Raw genomic sequence first — 17,561 nt, 5'->3', positions numbered from 1 at the left:
GAGCAAAAAGAACGGATCGAAGGTTATTTTGGTTACTTAAGTAGACGTGAAGAAAGTTGTAAATAGTTGGGTGGCAATATTTCCCGAAGATTCTCGTTGAACCTGGTTCATTCCGTCATCTCTTTACTCAGGCACCCGGAATTCGTAACAACGATAACAAAATGATAACCAACGATGATGAACAGGCCGTAATATATTAGATTGTTCATAGTCAGATGCGTCTGCAGTCTAAACGATATAACAATGAACATCAACTATGCAGATGAGAATTATAGTCTAAAGAATAATTTACAAATGAATACTAGATAAGATGGAGTACAAGCACAACACAGATTCGACATTGAACCAACTCGTCTGTTGGTGATATACAATGCTACATGGTCATAAAACACCTTATTGACGTCTTCCCTGATCAGCCATATTAAAACCTAAACCTGTTACACCTCCACTACCTCTTCTGCCTTCATCTCTTGATGGAACGTTCCTAGATGGACCGCCTCTCGTCTCGGTTTCCCAAGGTATATTCATCGCTGTAGCTGCTTGCTGTTGCTGCGGTGTTGTGTTCCTATCATTGTTATCGTTCCTCAAGCCTAACAGAGTACCAACATTTTGTAGCCTTCGCCATGGATCGGCTATTGTTCTGGATCCTCGATCAGGTGAATTATTTCTTCTGTTTCTCGGAATAGGATGTTCAATCGGTATGGTTCGTCTGGTGGGGTTGATAGATTCTTGCATGAGTTGTGCAGCGTGTTGACCTTCGATCAAATTGACATGAGCCTGAGTGACTGCATGTGGTGGAGGTGAGGGACCCTCAGCTTGAGGTCTTGCATGATGAGGTATCAATAGACTAGGATCGACATCTACACTTGCAGCTCCTCTTCGATTTCCATCCTCCAAGTTACCTTGTCCACGTAGGATACCAGCAGCCCGGGCAGCTGCGATGGCTCGGTTCACTACTTCGGGAGATAAGCCCATCTGGGCGCTGAGTTGGTAATCTTCATCCTCGTCCTGAGCTGTTTCAGCAGCGGCAGCCCGTGTTTCAGGAGCCCCTTCTACCGCTGCTGAGCCTGGTTCTTGGTCCGCCCTCGAGCTACACCTGTATAAGGGGTAAGCTATTGAAAGTTTCCGCTGGGGGACAACTTACCAGAATCTATGACCCTCTTGCCACGCTCTACTCTGACATTCTTTGCTGCAGTATTTGGCTTTTCTGCACCTTCGACATTTGGCGAATTCTCTTGGGAATTTCTCCCATCTTCCGCAAGACATGTTTGCACATTGCCTTATACCGCCTCTAGCTTCATCTTTTCTGCATGCATTTCGCATAATGACTCCTGCCCAATATTGGATTTCTTGTGGTACCTTGAAGAATAGAGGATCTGATGGTGAAGGTCGGAATGTAAAACGTTCAACCAATGAGAAGATGTCGGGTGTTTGGGAATATGCTGGTCTTTCTGGCAATGGATTGGTGATGGAGTCCAAGCCAAGATCAAATGTTGCATGCATTGGTCGTCTGGGATGATGGAATGCAGTTCTGACATGAGGATATTTCGAGAGGTAAGCGAGAAGTTGTAAGGCGAGCAGAATACTATCATCGGAATATCGGTTTCCATCTGGGTTAAGCAAAGAACTGATTCCGACATAACTTCCAAGATCGTGGAAACCTCTTGGAGCGCTGTTAGCGATGATGATAGCTGCTTGATCTGGTGTGTTGGCGGGTGGTGGATCGCCTGGAGCTTGACGAGGTGTAGGTGCTTCGCCAGGTGTAACTCGGGGTGTTTGAGCAGCGCCTGGCTGACCGGGAGGTGCTCCAGCTTCCATATCTAATCTTGCTTGTTCAGCGGCTATGGCTTCGGGATCAGGTTCATCTAGATCGCCTTGATTATGCGTTTCGACAATTTCGACAGCGGGTGGTACGGCTGGCTCATCTGTTTCGATCGTATTGTTATTCTCCATCGCTTGAGCATTGACAGCCGCTATACCTGCTGCGATGGTAGCGGTGGGCAAATCGATATCTTCTCCTCCATCAGATGTACCACTTCCTGCAGTATGATCCCGGCGGCGTTCTCTTTCCCTATCGTTCCTAGGAGCTAAATTTCCTGGTCTAGCAACAATTGTGCCTCGTCTTCCGGGTCTACGTGAATCATCCATCGGTTCATGTGCGTGTCTGGTAGGTGTTCCCATCGGACTAGATTGTGTGCTGACAGGTTCTTGATTGAGTTGTGCAGTTCGAGAGGAGAGGTTGAGAGCGGGAGGACGTAGGCCTTGAGCCACTAGATTGCTTTCAGAGGTGTTTCGAGGAATGGCATTGTTGTCATCACCGGATAGCGAAGCGTCCGCGCTTGACGTTTGACTCTGGGCGTCACGAGGAATGGGCGGTCGAGGTGGGATAGTCATGGGGAGAAGGGTTGTCGAAGCTCGAGGTGTAGTTGAGGGAGGTGCTGTACTTTGATCATCTGTTACATCCACATCAATGCTACCTTCATCGGCATCTATTGAAGCGTCATCTGTCTCTCCACCTTCGGCATCAGCCATATCCACGTCCGTATCTCCTTGTACCGATTCCTGAGGTGTTGACGCTTGTTGAAGTTGATCGGTCCAGGAAGATATGTTTAGGTTGAATCCAAAGGCTGCAGCAGCTTGACTTGCTATGTTGGCGGCTGTTGCTGTAACAGGTTGTATATCTAGTTGAGACTGTTGAGATCTACTATGATGTCGGTGTGACCTCTCACCTCGTTCCCTTTCTGATCTTTCTGATTTCTCATTCTTATCCATTCTTTCTCTTTTCTTGAGATTTTCCGTTCCAGGTACAGGTAAGCCAGCAGCTACAGCATCTACAGCAGCTTGACTTCCTAAATGTCCAGAAAATATGGATATACCATGATCCCTTAACCAGCTTTCCAATATCTGTGCGACTAAATCTAATGCTCCTGATTGTACTACCCTTGTTCTGATATCTTCGCTTCCTCTGACACCTATATTAACTACACATTGAAATGCTAAACTATGTCTAAGCGAATTTGCTCTATCGACCGTTATTACACGAGCTGTGGATGGACCATTTAAACCCCATAAATCTTGTTGTTGAGGTGTATCTTTTGGTAGACAGGAATCACGAAGGATATCGAGAAGTCGTTCTAATCCACCATCTATAGTAAGGATTTCTCGAATACGGGGAGAGGTGGAAGTAAGGTAGGTTAGGGAGGTAAGACTGTTTAGTAATGCCAGTGGACTGTTTGTGTCGAGAGCTGTACAGAGGATTGAATAAGCACACAGGGGAGAGATGAACGAGAAGACTTAAGACTTACCTCTACGATCATATATCAAGTGGGTGATATTGGTTACAGCTCTATTCTGAGGAGGAAACGTATAATTTGACTCTCTCATGATGGAGCGTTAAAAGTTGCGTCTAAATAACCCAAGATGTATCAGCGAAAATTTGGCACCAAAAATCCCAGATTCAGCTTACAGATATTACTCAGAATGTAAACAAACACGACATGAATAGAACTGAAGGACGACAAGAGGCTGATTTGGCCTGGAGTAGAAAGGAAGGTGGATACGTCCGAATGGTGTTGTCTTGGTGCTGGTATTCGCTCCTACAATTGGCGGTGTCTTGATTGATTTTGGTGAGATCATGCAATACTTCTAGCCAGTAGAATAGTTGACAACGCTAACAATGCAGAGTGATTGATGATATGTATGTACTGTTGACTGGGAGGCGGGGCCATAAGATGTAAGTCGTGAATGCTACCGGGTGAGACAGAGTTAAACACCACCAACTCATATGTTATCACTTTATACTTGGGATGATGTTTGCCGGTTCGTCCTGATTACGCTTAAGTTGCTTGCTCAAATGATTACGTATTACGTATGGACGTTCCTTACTACCTGATATCCTGTGGCACACGACATTTCAATATAATGCCTGATCTCTCTCAAAATTCATATACAATAATACTATGTATGCATAGGTAGGAACCATAGTCAATCGCAACAGATGTCATATGCATTCATAACTGTATCGGACATGATAGATAATAGCCAAATCACTCTATGCTGAAATCCTTCGCCTAGCTTCCTCTTCCCTGGTTCTGAAAAACGATAATTCACTTTGTAATTTAGGGTGCGTGGTTTGACCTGGCCCACTAACAAGTTCATGAATTATAATTTCGTAGATTGATGATAAGAAAGAATTCTTTTCGGGAATTGATTTAATCTTATTACTTTGCAAGGTGATTATCCTGATTAATTCTGCACGTAATCTAGTCATACTGACGGAAAATATCAGTATATATTTTCTCGTATATATAACTCTACTCACCTTGAAAACATCATAACTTCTTCAGCTTCACTAGATAGAACAACCATTTCACTAAACATTTTACCATATCTTTTAGTGATTTGTTTCAAGTTGCTATCCTTCAACGCTTTGTTCAATCCAAATGATGACATTAAATTTTTGCCTTCAAGGTCATCAGCCAATTTCTTCAACGATCCAATATGTTTATCTATTTCTTTCTTGAATATCGGCCATAAATTCAATTTCCATAGGTTCAAATAGGATAGCAAAGGTAAACAACCCCTTAAGTCTGATATCTTAAGTAGATCATCGTTTAGTCTAATGATAGTCAGTATTGAGGTAATTGAAGGTATCTGCTGAGTTGTGGATGTAGGTGTTGTGATCGAGTTGAAGAATTCTGTCGTATATTCCAGCGACGAATCGAATATTTCATGCCAAATTCTTTCTGCGTCTTTGAGATTTTCGTTCATGGCATTGACGCCTTTACGGGTGGGCGTCACTGATCTACCCGCATCAGACATTAGATCGACATAAGATGGATTAGGTGAATCTATAGGTGTTTCGATGGGCGATTTAACTGCGGGAGGGGTTGATGAATGAGATCTGGCGAAAAATCGAACAATGAATGTAAATTCCGAAGAGGCATTGTCAAGAAGAACCAGCGCAAGTGATCTAAATATTGCTTCTATGGGTGCTCTCTGACAATGAAATGTCAGTTCAGCTCATCGAATGTTTGGATTGGGCTGCTACGCTGATGAACTCACATAATCCTTGTCATCTGCCATATAGGCCAATATCACAGAACTATCCTCGTCATCCATGTCCAGATCCTTGAATTTCAATTTATCTTTGTTGATGCCATTCAGAGATGTCCGTGCATAGTCATTCGTATTGCTTTGGCTAGATGGATCAGGAACAGGAGTTGCAGTAGAGCCTATTAATTCATTCTTTTCAGTTATTCTAAGTTTTATTGCTGATAAAGATCTTGTATATCGTCTAAAAGCAGTTTCGTAATATGATCTCGAAGCATTGACATATCCTCTTTCGACTTGTTTTGCTAGGTTTGAGTTGTCTGGTGAATGGTTGTATAAGAATTGATAGAATGGCTGATATCTCAGTAACAGCGAGTTTTGCAGAATGACCAAATTTGTCGATAACCCTTTCGAAGCGGATCTTAGAGGTTTGATCAGATTTAACAAGAAAGGTGGTAAAACATTCAATGCTTTTACTTTTAATCCGTCGATGATAGGAAGTAATTCTTTGACAGCTTTCACTTTTGATGATCTACTTGAAATTAAACCGATTTTCTGATCTAATTCAACTATAGCAGATAGCCATAATTCGGGATTTTGTGATGGTAGGGTATCTCGAATGGTCAGTACCAATGATGGCGGAAGCGTTATATCTGTTAGGAGTGCATTGAGTGGAGGTATGATCGTCTATCAACGGCAGCATCAGTAACAGAAAAGGGAAGTATCTGTTGAAGAATAGTAAATGGGCGGATCCAGCATCGTGTACTAACCTTTCTCCCCTTCAGTTGGGATTCAATTTCCGAACTCCTGCCCTGTAAATCTGATATCTGACCTGAAACCGCCGATAAATCGTTCTGAAAGGTGGACAGATAGGCTTCCAAAGAGGAGAGCAATTCATCACTTGACTAAGATCGTAAACGTTGATCCATGAATTAGCTAAACGATTCGTGACAGGGCTGAACTCGTTATGACATTTATCTACTTACATTGACCGATTGTTCTAATTCTGTATATTCTGCTTGCTTCTTGAGGACTGTAAGTAAAACCGTCAGCTTCTTTGTGATAAATTTCACAAATAAATCAGCTTACATGAGAGTCTGTCCTGTTCTTCATCGTCGTTATCATCATTGTTAACGTCTAATGGCTTGGCAGGTAATCGCGAAGGTCCAGCTCCGGGAGTTTCGAGAGGTTGGTCCTGTTCAGACTTTCAGCAGCTACTTCAACAATCAATAAGTTGAATACTGGTGACCTACCTCTATATGACCATTAGGTATCTCCACGGACATTGATTATATGAGTTGATGATATGCATATAAAGAAAGATGTAAATCATAGATGAACATTGATACCCCAAATAACGACTGATGACCGAAGTTGACTTTGCCGCGTCACAGCTGGAACAACAACACTCGCGCTTTGGCATTTAATATTGCATTTCAAGTTACTACTATACACATCTGTTCTTCAACTTTTTATTCTTTGTTATATTCATACCAAATATAGAATTCATCAGAGGCTCTCATAAAGAAAGCTCAATATGTCGGAGCTCTTCAAGGATATCCCGGAATTCGTTGAGGTAAATCGTTTTCAATCTTCAGACGTCATAAGCTAATGTTGAGCAACTTGTAGACGAGTATCGGAGAATCAGTTACTGCTCGAACAGAGACATTAGGTATGTCACCTTTGGTAAATTCAGTCAGGATGGAAGCTGATGCTGGACTTTATAGCTACTTTTCGAGAACTTGGTCCACCTGATTTATGCCATGTCATCAAATCATCAGGATCGAAAACCGCTCAAAAGGATGTAAGTTGAATATCAGGTAAAAAGTGATTAAGCTGAATTTATCATTAGCTTGGATCATATCATTATTGGTGAGCTATAAAGTCGCTTCGCACGAAGCTTGAAGCTCATAAGATCGAGTATAGCTCGGGTGTGGAAGCTTCTTCATCAGCATCTTTAGCTGCATACCTCAATTCTTTGCAATTTTCCGTTGAAGAAGATACTGCTTGGTTCGGTAAAGGAAATGGTTGGAGAGTAAGGAATGGGACCTATTGGTGAGTTGACTTGCATTTGAAACTGACACTGACTGTATGAATAGCTGTTTCAATGCTTTCTCAAGGGTAGATATGCGAGTTGATGTCAAAATACCGGGAGGTGTAGATGCTTATGTAGTAGATTTGAGAGGGGATAAGTGAGTTCTCCTGTGGTCGTATTCGAGCTAACAAAAATTAGACATGCCGCGACACCCGAGTTATGGCAAGAAACATACTTATCGGCTTTACTTCGTGCTATACGGTATGCAGATGATGCTTCTTATCGTTTGGCAGGATACAGGAAATTGGATCCGATCACTACGCCTGAGGCCGAAGGAAGGTTCTTGAAAGCTGCTGAAGCTTTGTTCTTCAAGGGCGAGTTGAAATACTTTGATTCAACGGTACGCTGACATAAATATGTACACAGGCTGGCAGCTTGGTTCAGATCCTGAGATACAAGTCGCAACGGTTGTCACCAATCACTTGACTTCAGCGGTTATCAAATATTTTGCAGATTCTTTTAGGTTGGACCGAGCTGCCAATCTGTTTGAAAGGATGATGGTGAATGAACCGGAAGTAGCATCTTTATTAGCGAAGAGTTATATCGGAATGAGTGAGTGAAGCCAAGAAAAAGTCATCGCTAATGACTATCTGCTAGATGAGGAGATTAAAGCAGTTAAGATAATGCATACCGCGTTAAGCAACAACCCTCAATCGTATCCCATCCTACACACCCAATGCGACTTTTTGATGTCTAAAGGCAAACCAGAATGGGCTCAACAGATAGCCCAACAAGCGGTCAACTCTGCACCCAGTGAATTCGTTACATGGGCCAAATTGACCGAGACGTATATAGAGTTAGGTCAATTCGACCAAGCTTTGTTAACGTTGAATTCATGTCCTATGTTTACCTTCAACGAAAGAGATTTACACCGTATGCCAACACCGCTAAAGACTCATTTGCCGATCAAGAAGTTTATAGCTGAAAGTGGGATACTGGACGAGGAATCTGCTAGGGATAACGAGGTCAGTAAATTCCAAGTTTAGTGCTATCCTAGCTGATACACCTCTCCTTGCGATAGGCCGATGTAGCATTGATCCGGTTACCTGCGCCAGGCTTGAGGGGTACTTTTGCCAAAGCATATTCCTTGTTAACACTGTTGGTATCCAAGATTGGATGGGATGAACTGTTAAAGACTCGATCACAGGTGTTTGTCATGGAGGAGGAATATAGGCTACATAAGACTACCGCTTCGGTCGAGCTGAACGGGTTTGCAGCGGATGAGAACGCTTCAACCGCTGGAATAAGGGGATCTGGCGAAGGAGCACCTAACACACCTTCTGACATACCTACCATTCGAATTTCAACTGAATCGACAAGAACACCCAACGGTACCCAATTACATCATCAGAAGAAGGAAAGCCAACAGATGGATACGGTTCTGGAGAAGCCTGAGACTGCTCAAGTCAATGACGAACCTAACAGTCCGATTGGTATGAAGGCAGATGATGCTTCTGCCGAAGGAGAGGAGGAAGATGAAAGCACGGTGGATCAGCCCTCAGCGTTTGCTAATAAACGATTGTGCGAGAGGTGGTTGGATAATCTTTTCTTGTAAGTAGGTGTGATCAGTTATAGGCTATATGCTGACCCTCATTATAGGGTACTATACGAAGTAAGTGAGCGCCTAAACAAATTTGTTAGTACTAACCAATCATCAGGACCTTCGAGTGTATACGATATGGAGAGCCGAGATATCGCACTTCAAGACGCAGCATATGTCGTACCGCAAGACTGGCACGGAGTGGGAGATTCTAGGTGAATTAGCATCAAGATTACACCATAAAGAAGAAGCGAAAGATGCGTTCCAACGATGTTTGGATAGTAAATTCTCAGCCAAAGCTCTGATCAAGTTATTGGAAATGTATTCACACGAAGGCGATTTACAAAGAACCTTGAATGCTGCTATAAGGTTGACCACGTACCATCACAGGTGAGTCATCATGTAGAGGATATAAGCTGATGTTATAGATGGTATATGGATGCGGCCTATCCCTCCATGATAGCGCATTATCTCTTTAAGCTGGGTTTGATACACGGTCATGCTAAAATACAGTATACTTTGTTGAGTATGGTAAGTCGCGAAAATTTGTAGGTAGCAGGATGCTGATTGCCATATAGAATCTTCCCGTTGGTATCTTCGAAATCATGCAAGGTTACATGAAGTACGGTGCGGCTTTCAACGTGAGTCAAGCGTATGTTTGTTTGCCTATCCTCAAGCTGAATTTCCGTATAGGTCGAGGGCTCCGAATTTTGATTGATTGTATACAGCCATAGTATAGCATAGAAACGAAATGCAATGAAAATGTAAATATTCCGTGAGATGATGGTGCATGAGTATATTGTGCATGTCATTGTGAAAGATAGATAGATAGATCGTGTTTCGTCCATATAGGTCAAATTGAAATGGCCTATGCTAATTTCTTGGTTCTTCGGAAACCTTTTCTATCGCTAATGGAGGACGAGAGTGAACGTAAGCTTGGTTTGCCATTTTACTGGTTCATCGCATACTTCAATACAGCATAAACTCACGTTGAAAGGTCAACCCCACTAGCTTGACTACCATTTATCTGTTGTTCTTCACCTTTTTTAAATGAAAATGCATCTGCATGGGATTTGAACATCTTACCACCTCTTTGGAAAGCCGCTTGAGTATTTGCTATATATTCATCTCGAGATGGTGCAGCTCGATCAGTCTTGATGTTTAATTTGCCTTGTCGATATGTGATACCCTGTGATTGTAATGAGCTTTGTGCTGAAGTTGTGGATGACGATAGCACTGAGGAGAATTTAATTGCCAGGACTGTAATCAGGAAAATGTAGATATGCATTATTATAAGTGAGAATTCCTACGATAATATCAGCTTGAGCAGATAATTACTCACAGACGACACCTAAAAAAATCCCTAGAAATAGTATCGACGATATAATATCCCAAGTTGACCTGAAGTCGAAGTGAGATATGTCAGTTTGTGGATTGGATCTTCTGTAGACCTGGGAATTCGAGAGCTCATTGCGGCTGAAAGCGTTTCTGAAGGGTACAGATCGTTCTGTACTCACGCCATGATAATGAAGGCCTGCCTTGCCCTTGTATCTTAGTGATTAATTTGCAACTTGGATCCCTATGAGTGCGCTGGACGGTTGCAAGCGTTATGTCGACAAAAATACTGGATTGAGAAACAGAAGAAGCAGAAGACATGTCTTTTATTTGACCTCATGTTATCGTGTTCCTCCACCGTAATATCTTCGGTTAAATAGAGGTTAATTTTGGCACAATGACGCTCCACGTGGTATACTGCTGTGCACGCAGGAAGGCTCAAAATACATCCGAAGGTAACGAATAAAGGAAACAAGCATTGCATGATACTTGGTAGCATTCCGACTATAGTGTAAGAATTTGAATCAAGTTGCATGGTATAGACATAACATTCAGGACGGTCATAAGTAATTTCAGAATATCTATATCATCTACCACTCTTTGCCGAGTTTGAAACCTAAATGAATGGAGGTTAGCTTTGCCATTGGAAAGGTAAAAACTACCCACCCCACTCGAAATCAAGCCAGACGTGCTTATCGTCATCGGTGACTCGCGATCGGACAGCATACGAACCTGATCTTGCGAGCATACCAGAAGGAGATTCCTCGGAAGCGAACTGTAAAGAATCAGCAAGAGCGTATGTTAAAGAATGTTGCTTATATGTTCCTTACCACTTTGGTGTAAGCGGCTTCTTGTGGACCATAAGATCCGAGCATTGCTTCAGTCTTATCTACAGTCATACCTGCTCGTTTGACCACTTGAAGGAATCGAAGACCGGAGACAATCTCGTTCTCAACGCTATAAATTAGCAAGGTTCAAACTGGTTGCAACTCACGTAAAGGTAATTCCAACTGAATATTCTACACCCTCTTTGATAGTCACTACTTATCAGCGGTGCTTTAATACATATTACTTACATGGCTCTTTCTTGAGTTTGGCTAATTCGGCGGGTGATTGAGTGAGATCAATGACGATATCTTTAGGAAGCGTAGGTGAACTGAGGAAGAGGGTTTTAAGAATAACCTGAAGTATTAGCTTGGATAGACAAATTTCGTGCTTACTTTTTTAGACCCTCCAGCACCAGCATTTGCACCAAGACCTAAAGAAGCTTTCCATCGTTGAAGGGATTCATCTTCCTACAAGGTCAGCGATGTTCCAACAGATAGCGACGTACTTGATCAAGAGCAGCTAGTTCTGCAACGGTTTTACTTTGTCCAACCTGATTGTCAGCTCAGTTCATTATCACTTAACTCACCTTGTAGCCTTGTGTTTCGGTTGGGGCGAATTCGTCTTCGGTGGTCTGAGAGGAGTTATCAGCTTGTGTCTCCATCTAATGATGACTTACCTCTTTTGGGTGTGACATTTTTATCTTATAGTGGCTCGATAGGAAGAGAGTTGAATGAAAGATAAAATCAATTTAGAAAGTGGTGATACCGGTTAACAGGGACCGTGCGTAATATCAAACGCGTTAAGGCTATCCCACGTGTAAAGGATGATTGCACTGCCACAACCCTGAAACGCCGTCTTGTCTAGATAACTACAAAATCAATACAAAACAAATTCATTTGGAATACAACCTCGCGTGCTAATGAGGATTACGATTTTTATAAGTAACACGGTTTAACCAAATATCCTACTGATAATCACAAGCCTCACTTTGCACACTCTCTTTCATTCACAAGGGTTTAATAGTTGTCATCATTGATTTCATAAATACCTCACATTTGTGTACTTTGTTACTTTATCATTACACATTATCATCACATCAGCAGCAGCAACAGCAGCATCACCATCAGTATCACTTGCCAGTAGATCACAAAATTAGATAAAGAATATCATGTCAGGAGAGATCAGGCGGAAATTAGTCATTGTCGGTAAGTAGGGTCGTGCATTATATATCAGCAAATCAACTGTTCAAGACTGAAGATGTATCAATACATGTGACTTAGGTGATGGTGCTTGTGGTAAAACATGTCTGTAAGTAGCAGCCAAGCTATTGTAAACATTACTAACACTCTTCAATAGCCTCATCGTCTTCTCCAAGGGCATGTTCCCAGAGGTCCGTCCGTTCTATGTTTACTGTAACATCCTTTATCTGACAACTCTATAGGTTTACGTGCCAACTGTATTTGAGAACTATGTCGCAGATGTAGAAGTAGATGGTAAAAAAGTAGAACTAGCTTTATGGGATACTGCCGGTCAAGTGAGTAGCGACGATAAATCTGAGTGGCAATGCTGACGCTTTGACCTGTAGGAAGATTACGAGTGAGTATAGAGCAGGAGAAGGTCAACGTGTAACTCACTAACGTTTTGTATAGTCGTCTCCGACCTCTTTCATACCCGGACTCTCACGTTATTTTAATCTGTTTCGCCATTGATTCACCTGATTCCCTCGATAACGTTCAAGAAAAGGCAAGTTTAGTGTTTTTTGACAAGTCTAGTTTCGGATCAGATTGCTAACTTCCATATAGTGGATATCCGAGGTATTACATTTCTGTCAAGGTCTCCCAATCATCCTTGTCGCTTGTAAAAAGGATCTTCGAGATGACCCAAAGACCGTTCACGACCTTTCAAGAATGAATCAACGACCAGTCACTCGAGCTGAAGGTTTAGCTGTTGCTCAAAAAATCGGTGCTCAAGGTTACGTAGAATGTAGTGCTAAATCCGGTGATGGTGTTAGAGAAGTTTTCCAAACCGCTACAAGACACGCTTTAATGGTGAGTCAACGCTTCATGAATCGTTATTGTCATAGAGTTTTGCTAATATACATATTTAGAGCAAAAAATCAGGACGAGGTGGTAAAGGAAAGAAGGGTTGTGTTGTTCTTTAGGTTATCAGTTGTACTTTTTCTCTATATACCTTTCTCACACTTAGCCTGGATCGTCTTTCAATATTTATCGCTTTCTTCAACATTTACTTTCAACAATCCCTTTCGCCTTTTCCTTCAACCCTTTTGTTAATGTGATCTGATGAGGCTCGAGATGATATTGATGCGTTATATGATCACAGGAGACTGCAGCTTCGAAAGGGAAATGGTAACAAGTGTTGTCCATAGGTATATCACCATTTTCTGCTGTTGACGATATTGATTCTACAGATGATTGCAAAATTTGCTGAAGTAGGCGTTATCAATCAGTCCGCATACAGAATAAACAGTTCTTCAAAATATTTTGGGAGTATCACCAGTAAACGAACACACTCTAAATTCCCATTACTATATCAGCTACTACGTCGGTAGCGATAACCACCGATATATCATGTGAATGTAACAACCCCATCAAACTTCCAGCAGATCTGTTTCCTTAATCAAAACATAAATTCGATACTTGCCGGTGCTCTGCACGACTGACATGTTCGTTATGACTTACCGGTGACTGCGATTCCCGGATAGAACCTCCTTTGATTGATTTCATCCATTATGTTCAGATAAACTGCCTTCGAGTATACTATCCAGGGGTACTAAGGAAGGGACGATATTTATGAGTTGAGTATAAAACCGTTGTACTCGGCCGAGATAGTACTGAGCTGCGTAAGGACGGTATACTGATATATAATGAACACGTACAAGCTATATTGCCCCCTCTTCTTCCCCGTTAGCCCTTGAAGCTTTACTATTATACTAATTGAACATTCCAATGAATATGCCCGTCGGTAAGGAAATGGTCATCATTACTCTGATTTCATATTGAGAAATGAACTTATGACAGCTAATATAGCTACTTATACTATATACAGCGGTAAACATTATGGCCACACCATATAGACCTACATATGTGGCTAATCCAATTATCAATCAACCGTTAATTTACCCAGAACCCAATCCTATCATTCCTATGGTACAGAATTATCCTGTTCGATACACATATCCCACATATCCAATCATGCAGCAAGAGCCAATTATGCCGATTGTCCAAGTACAAGGTAAGTAGTCAGATATTACCCAATTCACTCCTTTCATCGCTTAACAAATTACAACTGTGAAGTGAATGAGTTTTTGACGGTCAAATTTCGTAGGTCCTCCAACAACTATAATCAAAGAACGATATTTACCTGCTCCCGCTCCACCTCCTACCACGATAATACATCGACATTCTTCACCTAGACCAAGATTGCACACCAACGTTTCAACGCCAACTACGATCATCAATAAAATCAATAATGCACCACCTATCGTTAATACTCCTCCTCCACCGCCACCGATGAGACCTATTCATATCAATCGTACAACTACGTTCAGATTTCCTAAAGGAATGTTGAGCAACATGAATAATTCACCACCTGCTCCGACTACACCAATGATCAAACCTACAATCAGAACTATAACTACTATAAATAGAACGACTAGAAGGACGACTACGAAAGGGCATGGGCGGTCATAGTCGGGAAAACAACATTTATCCTTTTGGCAAAGGAGATACCATGAGTAGGAGTCACTCTTGACCTCAAGTAAATCGTCATCGAGCCTACAATCATTATTCGCGTAACTTATTGTTAGATTAGTGTATAAATGGTAACAAAGTATCATTGCTGTATGGCACTATCCCATAGGGGATTGGACAGACTCTAAATGCAGTCGTACGAGAATGCCTGTACGAATGTCGCATCTACCAGTTCTCTTTATTTACGTTGTTGTTTTGTGTTTGTTATATAAACAATGGTTAAGACCTGTTTCTCCATCTACGGCCATAGAAGGTATAAAGCATCGCCTCTCGTCTGCTCGGCGCAATTAAGTTACCTATCGCTCGGTTAGTACCAAGGTGGGGGACCACTTGGGAATCCCGGGTGCTGTAGTTTTTGTTTTTGTTCTGTCTGATCGATGTGGGATAGCTGGAACACGATGATCTGTTGACTTGATGCGTATGAAATTATTTACTATTTTTCTATATGGTGCAAACTATCACCGTTGCATAATATTAACTGAGAGGGGTTGAGAAATATTGATTAAGATACATGACATTGCTTTTCTATACCTCATTTGCACTATACGCCTTTTCTACTTATATTTGTTACATAGTGCTGTATTATGTCCATAACTTGATCAAACCGTCCCAAGAAGCAGTCACAAGCTTAGACTAAAATAAATAGCAGCAATCAGTAAGTAACCTGTACAGATTTTCGATGTTGAGGGAGATGTTATCGATAAAATTCTGGACTTACATGTTCGTTAGGTAACCAACAATGATCAATCACAACTTCTTTGTGAGCTTTTAATCTCTTCTGGATTTTGCCATTTTTCCAATCCCAAAATACTAAATCACCTGTACCAGTACCTGATGAAATATATTTACCATCAGGTGAAAATCCTATCGCACAAGCATAACCAGCTACAGTGTGTCCTGCAAATCTTTTTTTCTTATTCTGTCTAAATGATCCATCGGCTGAATATACTAATATTTGATTATCCATTGATTGACATGCAAAGTATTTGTCTAAGAGCAAAAAAGAACAAACAACGCATGATAAATTAGCTTAAAACTTTTGAAAAAAGAAGGGTTGGAAAGCTAAACTTACCACTTGGATGTTTAGTTACAGCTGGCATAGAATGCATATATGGTTCAGCAATATATTTGATGACCACTGGAATATCGTAATCCCATCCTCTGATTGTTTTATCATCTGAAGTAGTAACAAATCGACGATTTTCATCCACAAATGTAATCGAATTGACGGGACCTAAATGTTGATCATACGTTTGTATAATTTCTCTTTGACGTAAATCGTACTAAAAAAAACAAAGATCACATTTAGCATTTCTCTTTTTAGGTGAAAGAAAGCTATATGACTTACTTGAATAATCTTTTTGTCTTGCATACCAGCCAAGAATACATGTTGTTTATCATAATCTGGATTGAATTTGACTACATTTGGTAGTTTACCATTTGAGAAAGCTTGAATACATTTACCAGTTTCGGTATCCCACAATTTGATATGCCTATCATATGATGCTGATAAGAATTGAGAACCACTGTTGTTGAATGCTACATCTTTCACAGCTTGAGCATGACCCAGGAATGTCCTTAAACAATTTCCTTCATGGTAAACATCCCATAATTTCACTTTAGTATCCATACTTCCACTTAACAACAAATGACCACTTCGAGGGAACAACCGTATAGCTGATACTCCTTTATTATGACCGGTCTGTTAAGGAAAGTTAGCTTGTACATATGGTATCTGACACGGGAATCCTGCTGACCCATGTATGTATACATCTCTCCGGTAAGTAGGCATTTGGCGGTGGTGCACCATCCGTTGGATTGAGTTTGACATCTGTATCTGTTGGTATATGCATATATGTCCTTCCAGCATAATCGGTTAATTCTTTGCCTACATACGTGAAGAAATTGAATTAGCAGACTAAAACATAATACTGATGGAATCCCGGAGTCTGATATGAACTTACCGTGGAATATACTCTTTTCATCTCTTGCAACTTTCATCTTATCTTTTGCAACTTGTTGAGCTTCATCACGTCTCTTCTTTTCTTCTCTCCATTCTTCAGCCTCTTCTTCGATTACAGGATCAACATCTTTATCACCTTTCCATTCTGCCCATGGACCTAAATAAGAATTTTCACCATCAACTACACTCAAGTCACCTTTATCACCTCTTTTCCTCTTAGTTTCTTTTCTTTCAGATTTTGAAGGTTTCATATTTTCGATTGATAAATAACCATTTTGATATGCATTATTCAAAGATCCTACTATTGGTTTATGTTCATTAGAATTTATTGATGGATTTAATGAATATCCATGTACATCAAATGTACGTTGGGCCATTGCGAATGAATAATTGTCCATCGATTGCTCTTCGACATGACCTATATAAGAAATATGGATTAGTTCGTTTTCAATATGACATGAAAATTGAGAATCGTCATACCTGATAATGTGTTCATCCCTTTATTTTTCCGTTGGTTGAATGGATCTACAGGTCCAGCAACAGGCCTCATCATATCCTCATAAGTCAAGTTGACATTCACTACTTTATCCGTTGGTCTAGTTATAATAGCTAGACTTGCACCATTAGGGTCCTAACGTACGTAGAGATGTGAGTTTTCGCTATTTTGATATGTGCAGTTTTCAACAAGAAAACTCACTTCTTTCAACACATCAGGAGCAGATTCAACAGCTGTTTTGGCTACTTTATTTGATCTTGAAGATCCATTCTGCTGTCCGTTACTTGTCGATAAACCGAAAGCATCTTTTCTTGCTTCTTCTTCTAGCTTTTCATCATCCTCTTCTTCATCTATATCTGGTTGAGCTAAACCGGTAGTTGCTATTGAAGAAGGTCCAGCTACGACGGGACTTTCATCGTCGGATGATTCGTAACCAGAAAGCAGCGTCGACATGTTGACTTTTGACGATTTGCTAGCAATGC

The 17,561-nt window shown here is 41.1% G+C and overlaps 8 protein-coding genes across 8 annotated transcripts; 3 read left to right on the top strand and 5 right to left on the bottom strand.

Moving 5' to 3' along the window:
• Positions 1 to 393: 393 nt before the first annotated feature.
• On the bottom strand, positions 394 to 3,384 carry L201_005569 (uncharacterized protein; the record flags this gene model as incomplete). The annotated part of the gene is made up of 3 exons (XM_066221299.1): positions 394 to 1,096; positions 1,145 to 3,245; positions 3,306 to 3,384. The coding sequence occupies 3 exons, from the start codon at positions 3,382 to 3,384 to the stop codon at positions 394 to 396; spliced, it is 2,883 nt and encodes a 960-aa protein (XP_066077396.1).
• A 667-nt stretch (positions 3,385 to 4,051) lies between these two features.
• L201_005568 (uncharacterized protein) lies at positions 4,052 to 6,338 on the bottom strand (the record flags this gene model as incomplete). The annotated part of the gene is made up of 7 exons (XM_066221298.1): positions 4,052 to 4,271; positions 4,322 to 4,998; positions 5,065 to 5,739; positions 5,823 to 5,957; positions 6,039 to 6,085; positions 6,142 to 6,247; positions 6,306 to 6,338. The coding sequence occupies 7 exons, from the start codon at positions 6,336 to 6,338 to the stop codon at positions 4,052 to 4,054; spliced, it is 1,893 nt and encodes a 630-aa protein (XP_066077395.1).
• A 251-nt stretch (positions 6,339 to 6,589) lies between these two features.
• On the top strand, positions 6,590 to 9,401 carry L201_005567 (uncharacterized protein; the record flags this gene model as incomplete). Its single annotated transcript, XM_066221297.1, has 15 exons — positions 6,590 to 6,628; positions 6,682 to 6,724; positions 6,780 to 6,856; positions 6,905 to 6,924; positions 6,979 to 7,107; positions 7,152 to 7,244; positions 7,388 to 7,461; positions 7,514 to 7,699; positions 7,745 to 8,112; positions 8,169 to 8,698; positions 8,747 to 8,763; positions 8,903 to 9,065; positions 9,116 to 9,218; positions 9,266 to 9,328; positions 9,381 to 9,401. 15 exons carry the CDS (start codon positions 6,590 to 6,592, stop codon positions 9,399 to 9,401), a joined length of 1,926 nt encoding a protein of 641 aa, XP_066077394.1.
• Positions 9,402 to 9,555: 154 nt separating this feature from the next.
• On the bottom strand, positions 9,556 to 10,209 carry L201_005566 (uncharacterized protein; the record flags this gene model as incomplete). The annotated part of the gene is made up of 4 exons (XM_066221296.1): positions 9,556 to 9,595; positions 9,677 to 9,947; positions 10,030 to 10,088; positions 10,205 to 10,209. The coding sequence occupies 4 exons, from the start codon at positions 10,207 to 10,209 to the stop codon at positions 9,556 to 9,558; spliced, it is 375 nt and encodes a 124-aa protein (XP_066077393.1).
• A 403-nt stretch (positions 10,210 to 10,612) lies between these two features.
• Positions 10,613 to 11,544, bottom strand: L201_005565 (uncharacterized protein; the record flags this gene model as incomplete). The annotated part of the gene is made up of 7 exons (XM_066221295.1): positions 10,613 to 10,638; positions 10,689 to 10,797; positions 10,853 to 10,938; positions 11,099 to 11,178; positions 11,253 to 11,317; positions 11,437 to 11,481; positions 11,527 to 11,544. The coding sequence occupies 7 exons, from the start codon at positions 11,542 to 11,544 to the stop codon at positions 10,613 to 10,615; spliced, it is 429 nt and encodes a 142-aa protein (XP_066077392.1).
• Positions 11,545 to 12,018: 474 nt separating this feature from the next.
• On the top strand, positions 12,019 to 13,011 carry L201_005564 (GTP-binding protein rhoA; the record flags this gene model as incomplete). The annotated part of the gene is made up of 8 exons (XM_066221294.1): positions 12,019 to 12,055; positions 12,131 to 12,158; positions 12,207 to 12,240; positions 12,292 to 12,384; positions 12,436 to 12,446; positions 12,500 to 12,593; positions 12,653 to 12,898; positions 12,958 to 13,011. 8 exons carry the CDS (start codon positions 12,019 to 12,021, stop codon positions 13,009 to 13,011), a joined length of 597 nt encoding a protein of 198 aa, XP_066077391.1.
• Positions 13,012 to 13,927: 916 nt separating this feature from the next.
• On the top strand, positions 13,928 to 14,560 carry L201_005563 (uncharacterized protein; the record flags this gene model as incomplete). Its single annotated transcript, XM_066221293.1, has 2 exons — positions 13,928 to 14,102; positions 14,196 to 14,560. The coding sequence occupies 2 exons, from the start codon at positions 13,928 to 13,930 to the stop codon at positions 14,558 to 14,560; spliced, it is 540 nt and encodes a 179-aa protein (XP_066077390.1).
• Positions 14,561 to 15,202: 642 nt separating this feature from the next.
• L201_005562 (uncharacterized protein) lies at positions 15,203 to 17,532 on the bottom strand (the record flags this gene model as incomplete). The annotated part of the gene is made up of 8 exons (XM_066221292.1): positions 15,203 to 15,253; positions 15,339 to 15,610; positions 15,693 to 15,903; positions 15,969 to 16,322; positions 16,378 to 16,508; positions 16,585 to 17,001; positions 17,064 to 17,214; positions 17,281 to 17,532. The coding sequence occupies 8 exons, from the start codon at positions 17,530 to 17,532 to the stop codon at positions 15,203 to 15,205; spliced, it is 1,839 nt and encodes a 612-aa protein (XP_066077389.1).
• Between the last annotated feature and the right edge of the window lie 29 nt (positions 17,533 to 17,561).

Source organism: Kwoniella dendrophila, chromosome 7, assembly GCF_036810415.1.
Source record: "Kwoniella dendrophila CBS 6074 chromosome 7, complete sequence".
In the NCBI taxonomy this organism is placed as follows: domain Eukaryota; kingdom Fungi; phylum Basidiomycota; class Tremellomycetes; order Tremellales; family Cryptococcaceae; genus Kwoniella; species Kwoniella dendrophila.
The sequence above is the reverse complement of the archived record's forward strand: the minus strand, read 5'-3'. Positions and strand labels throughout refer to the sequence as shown.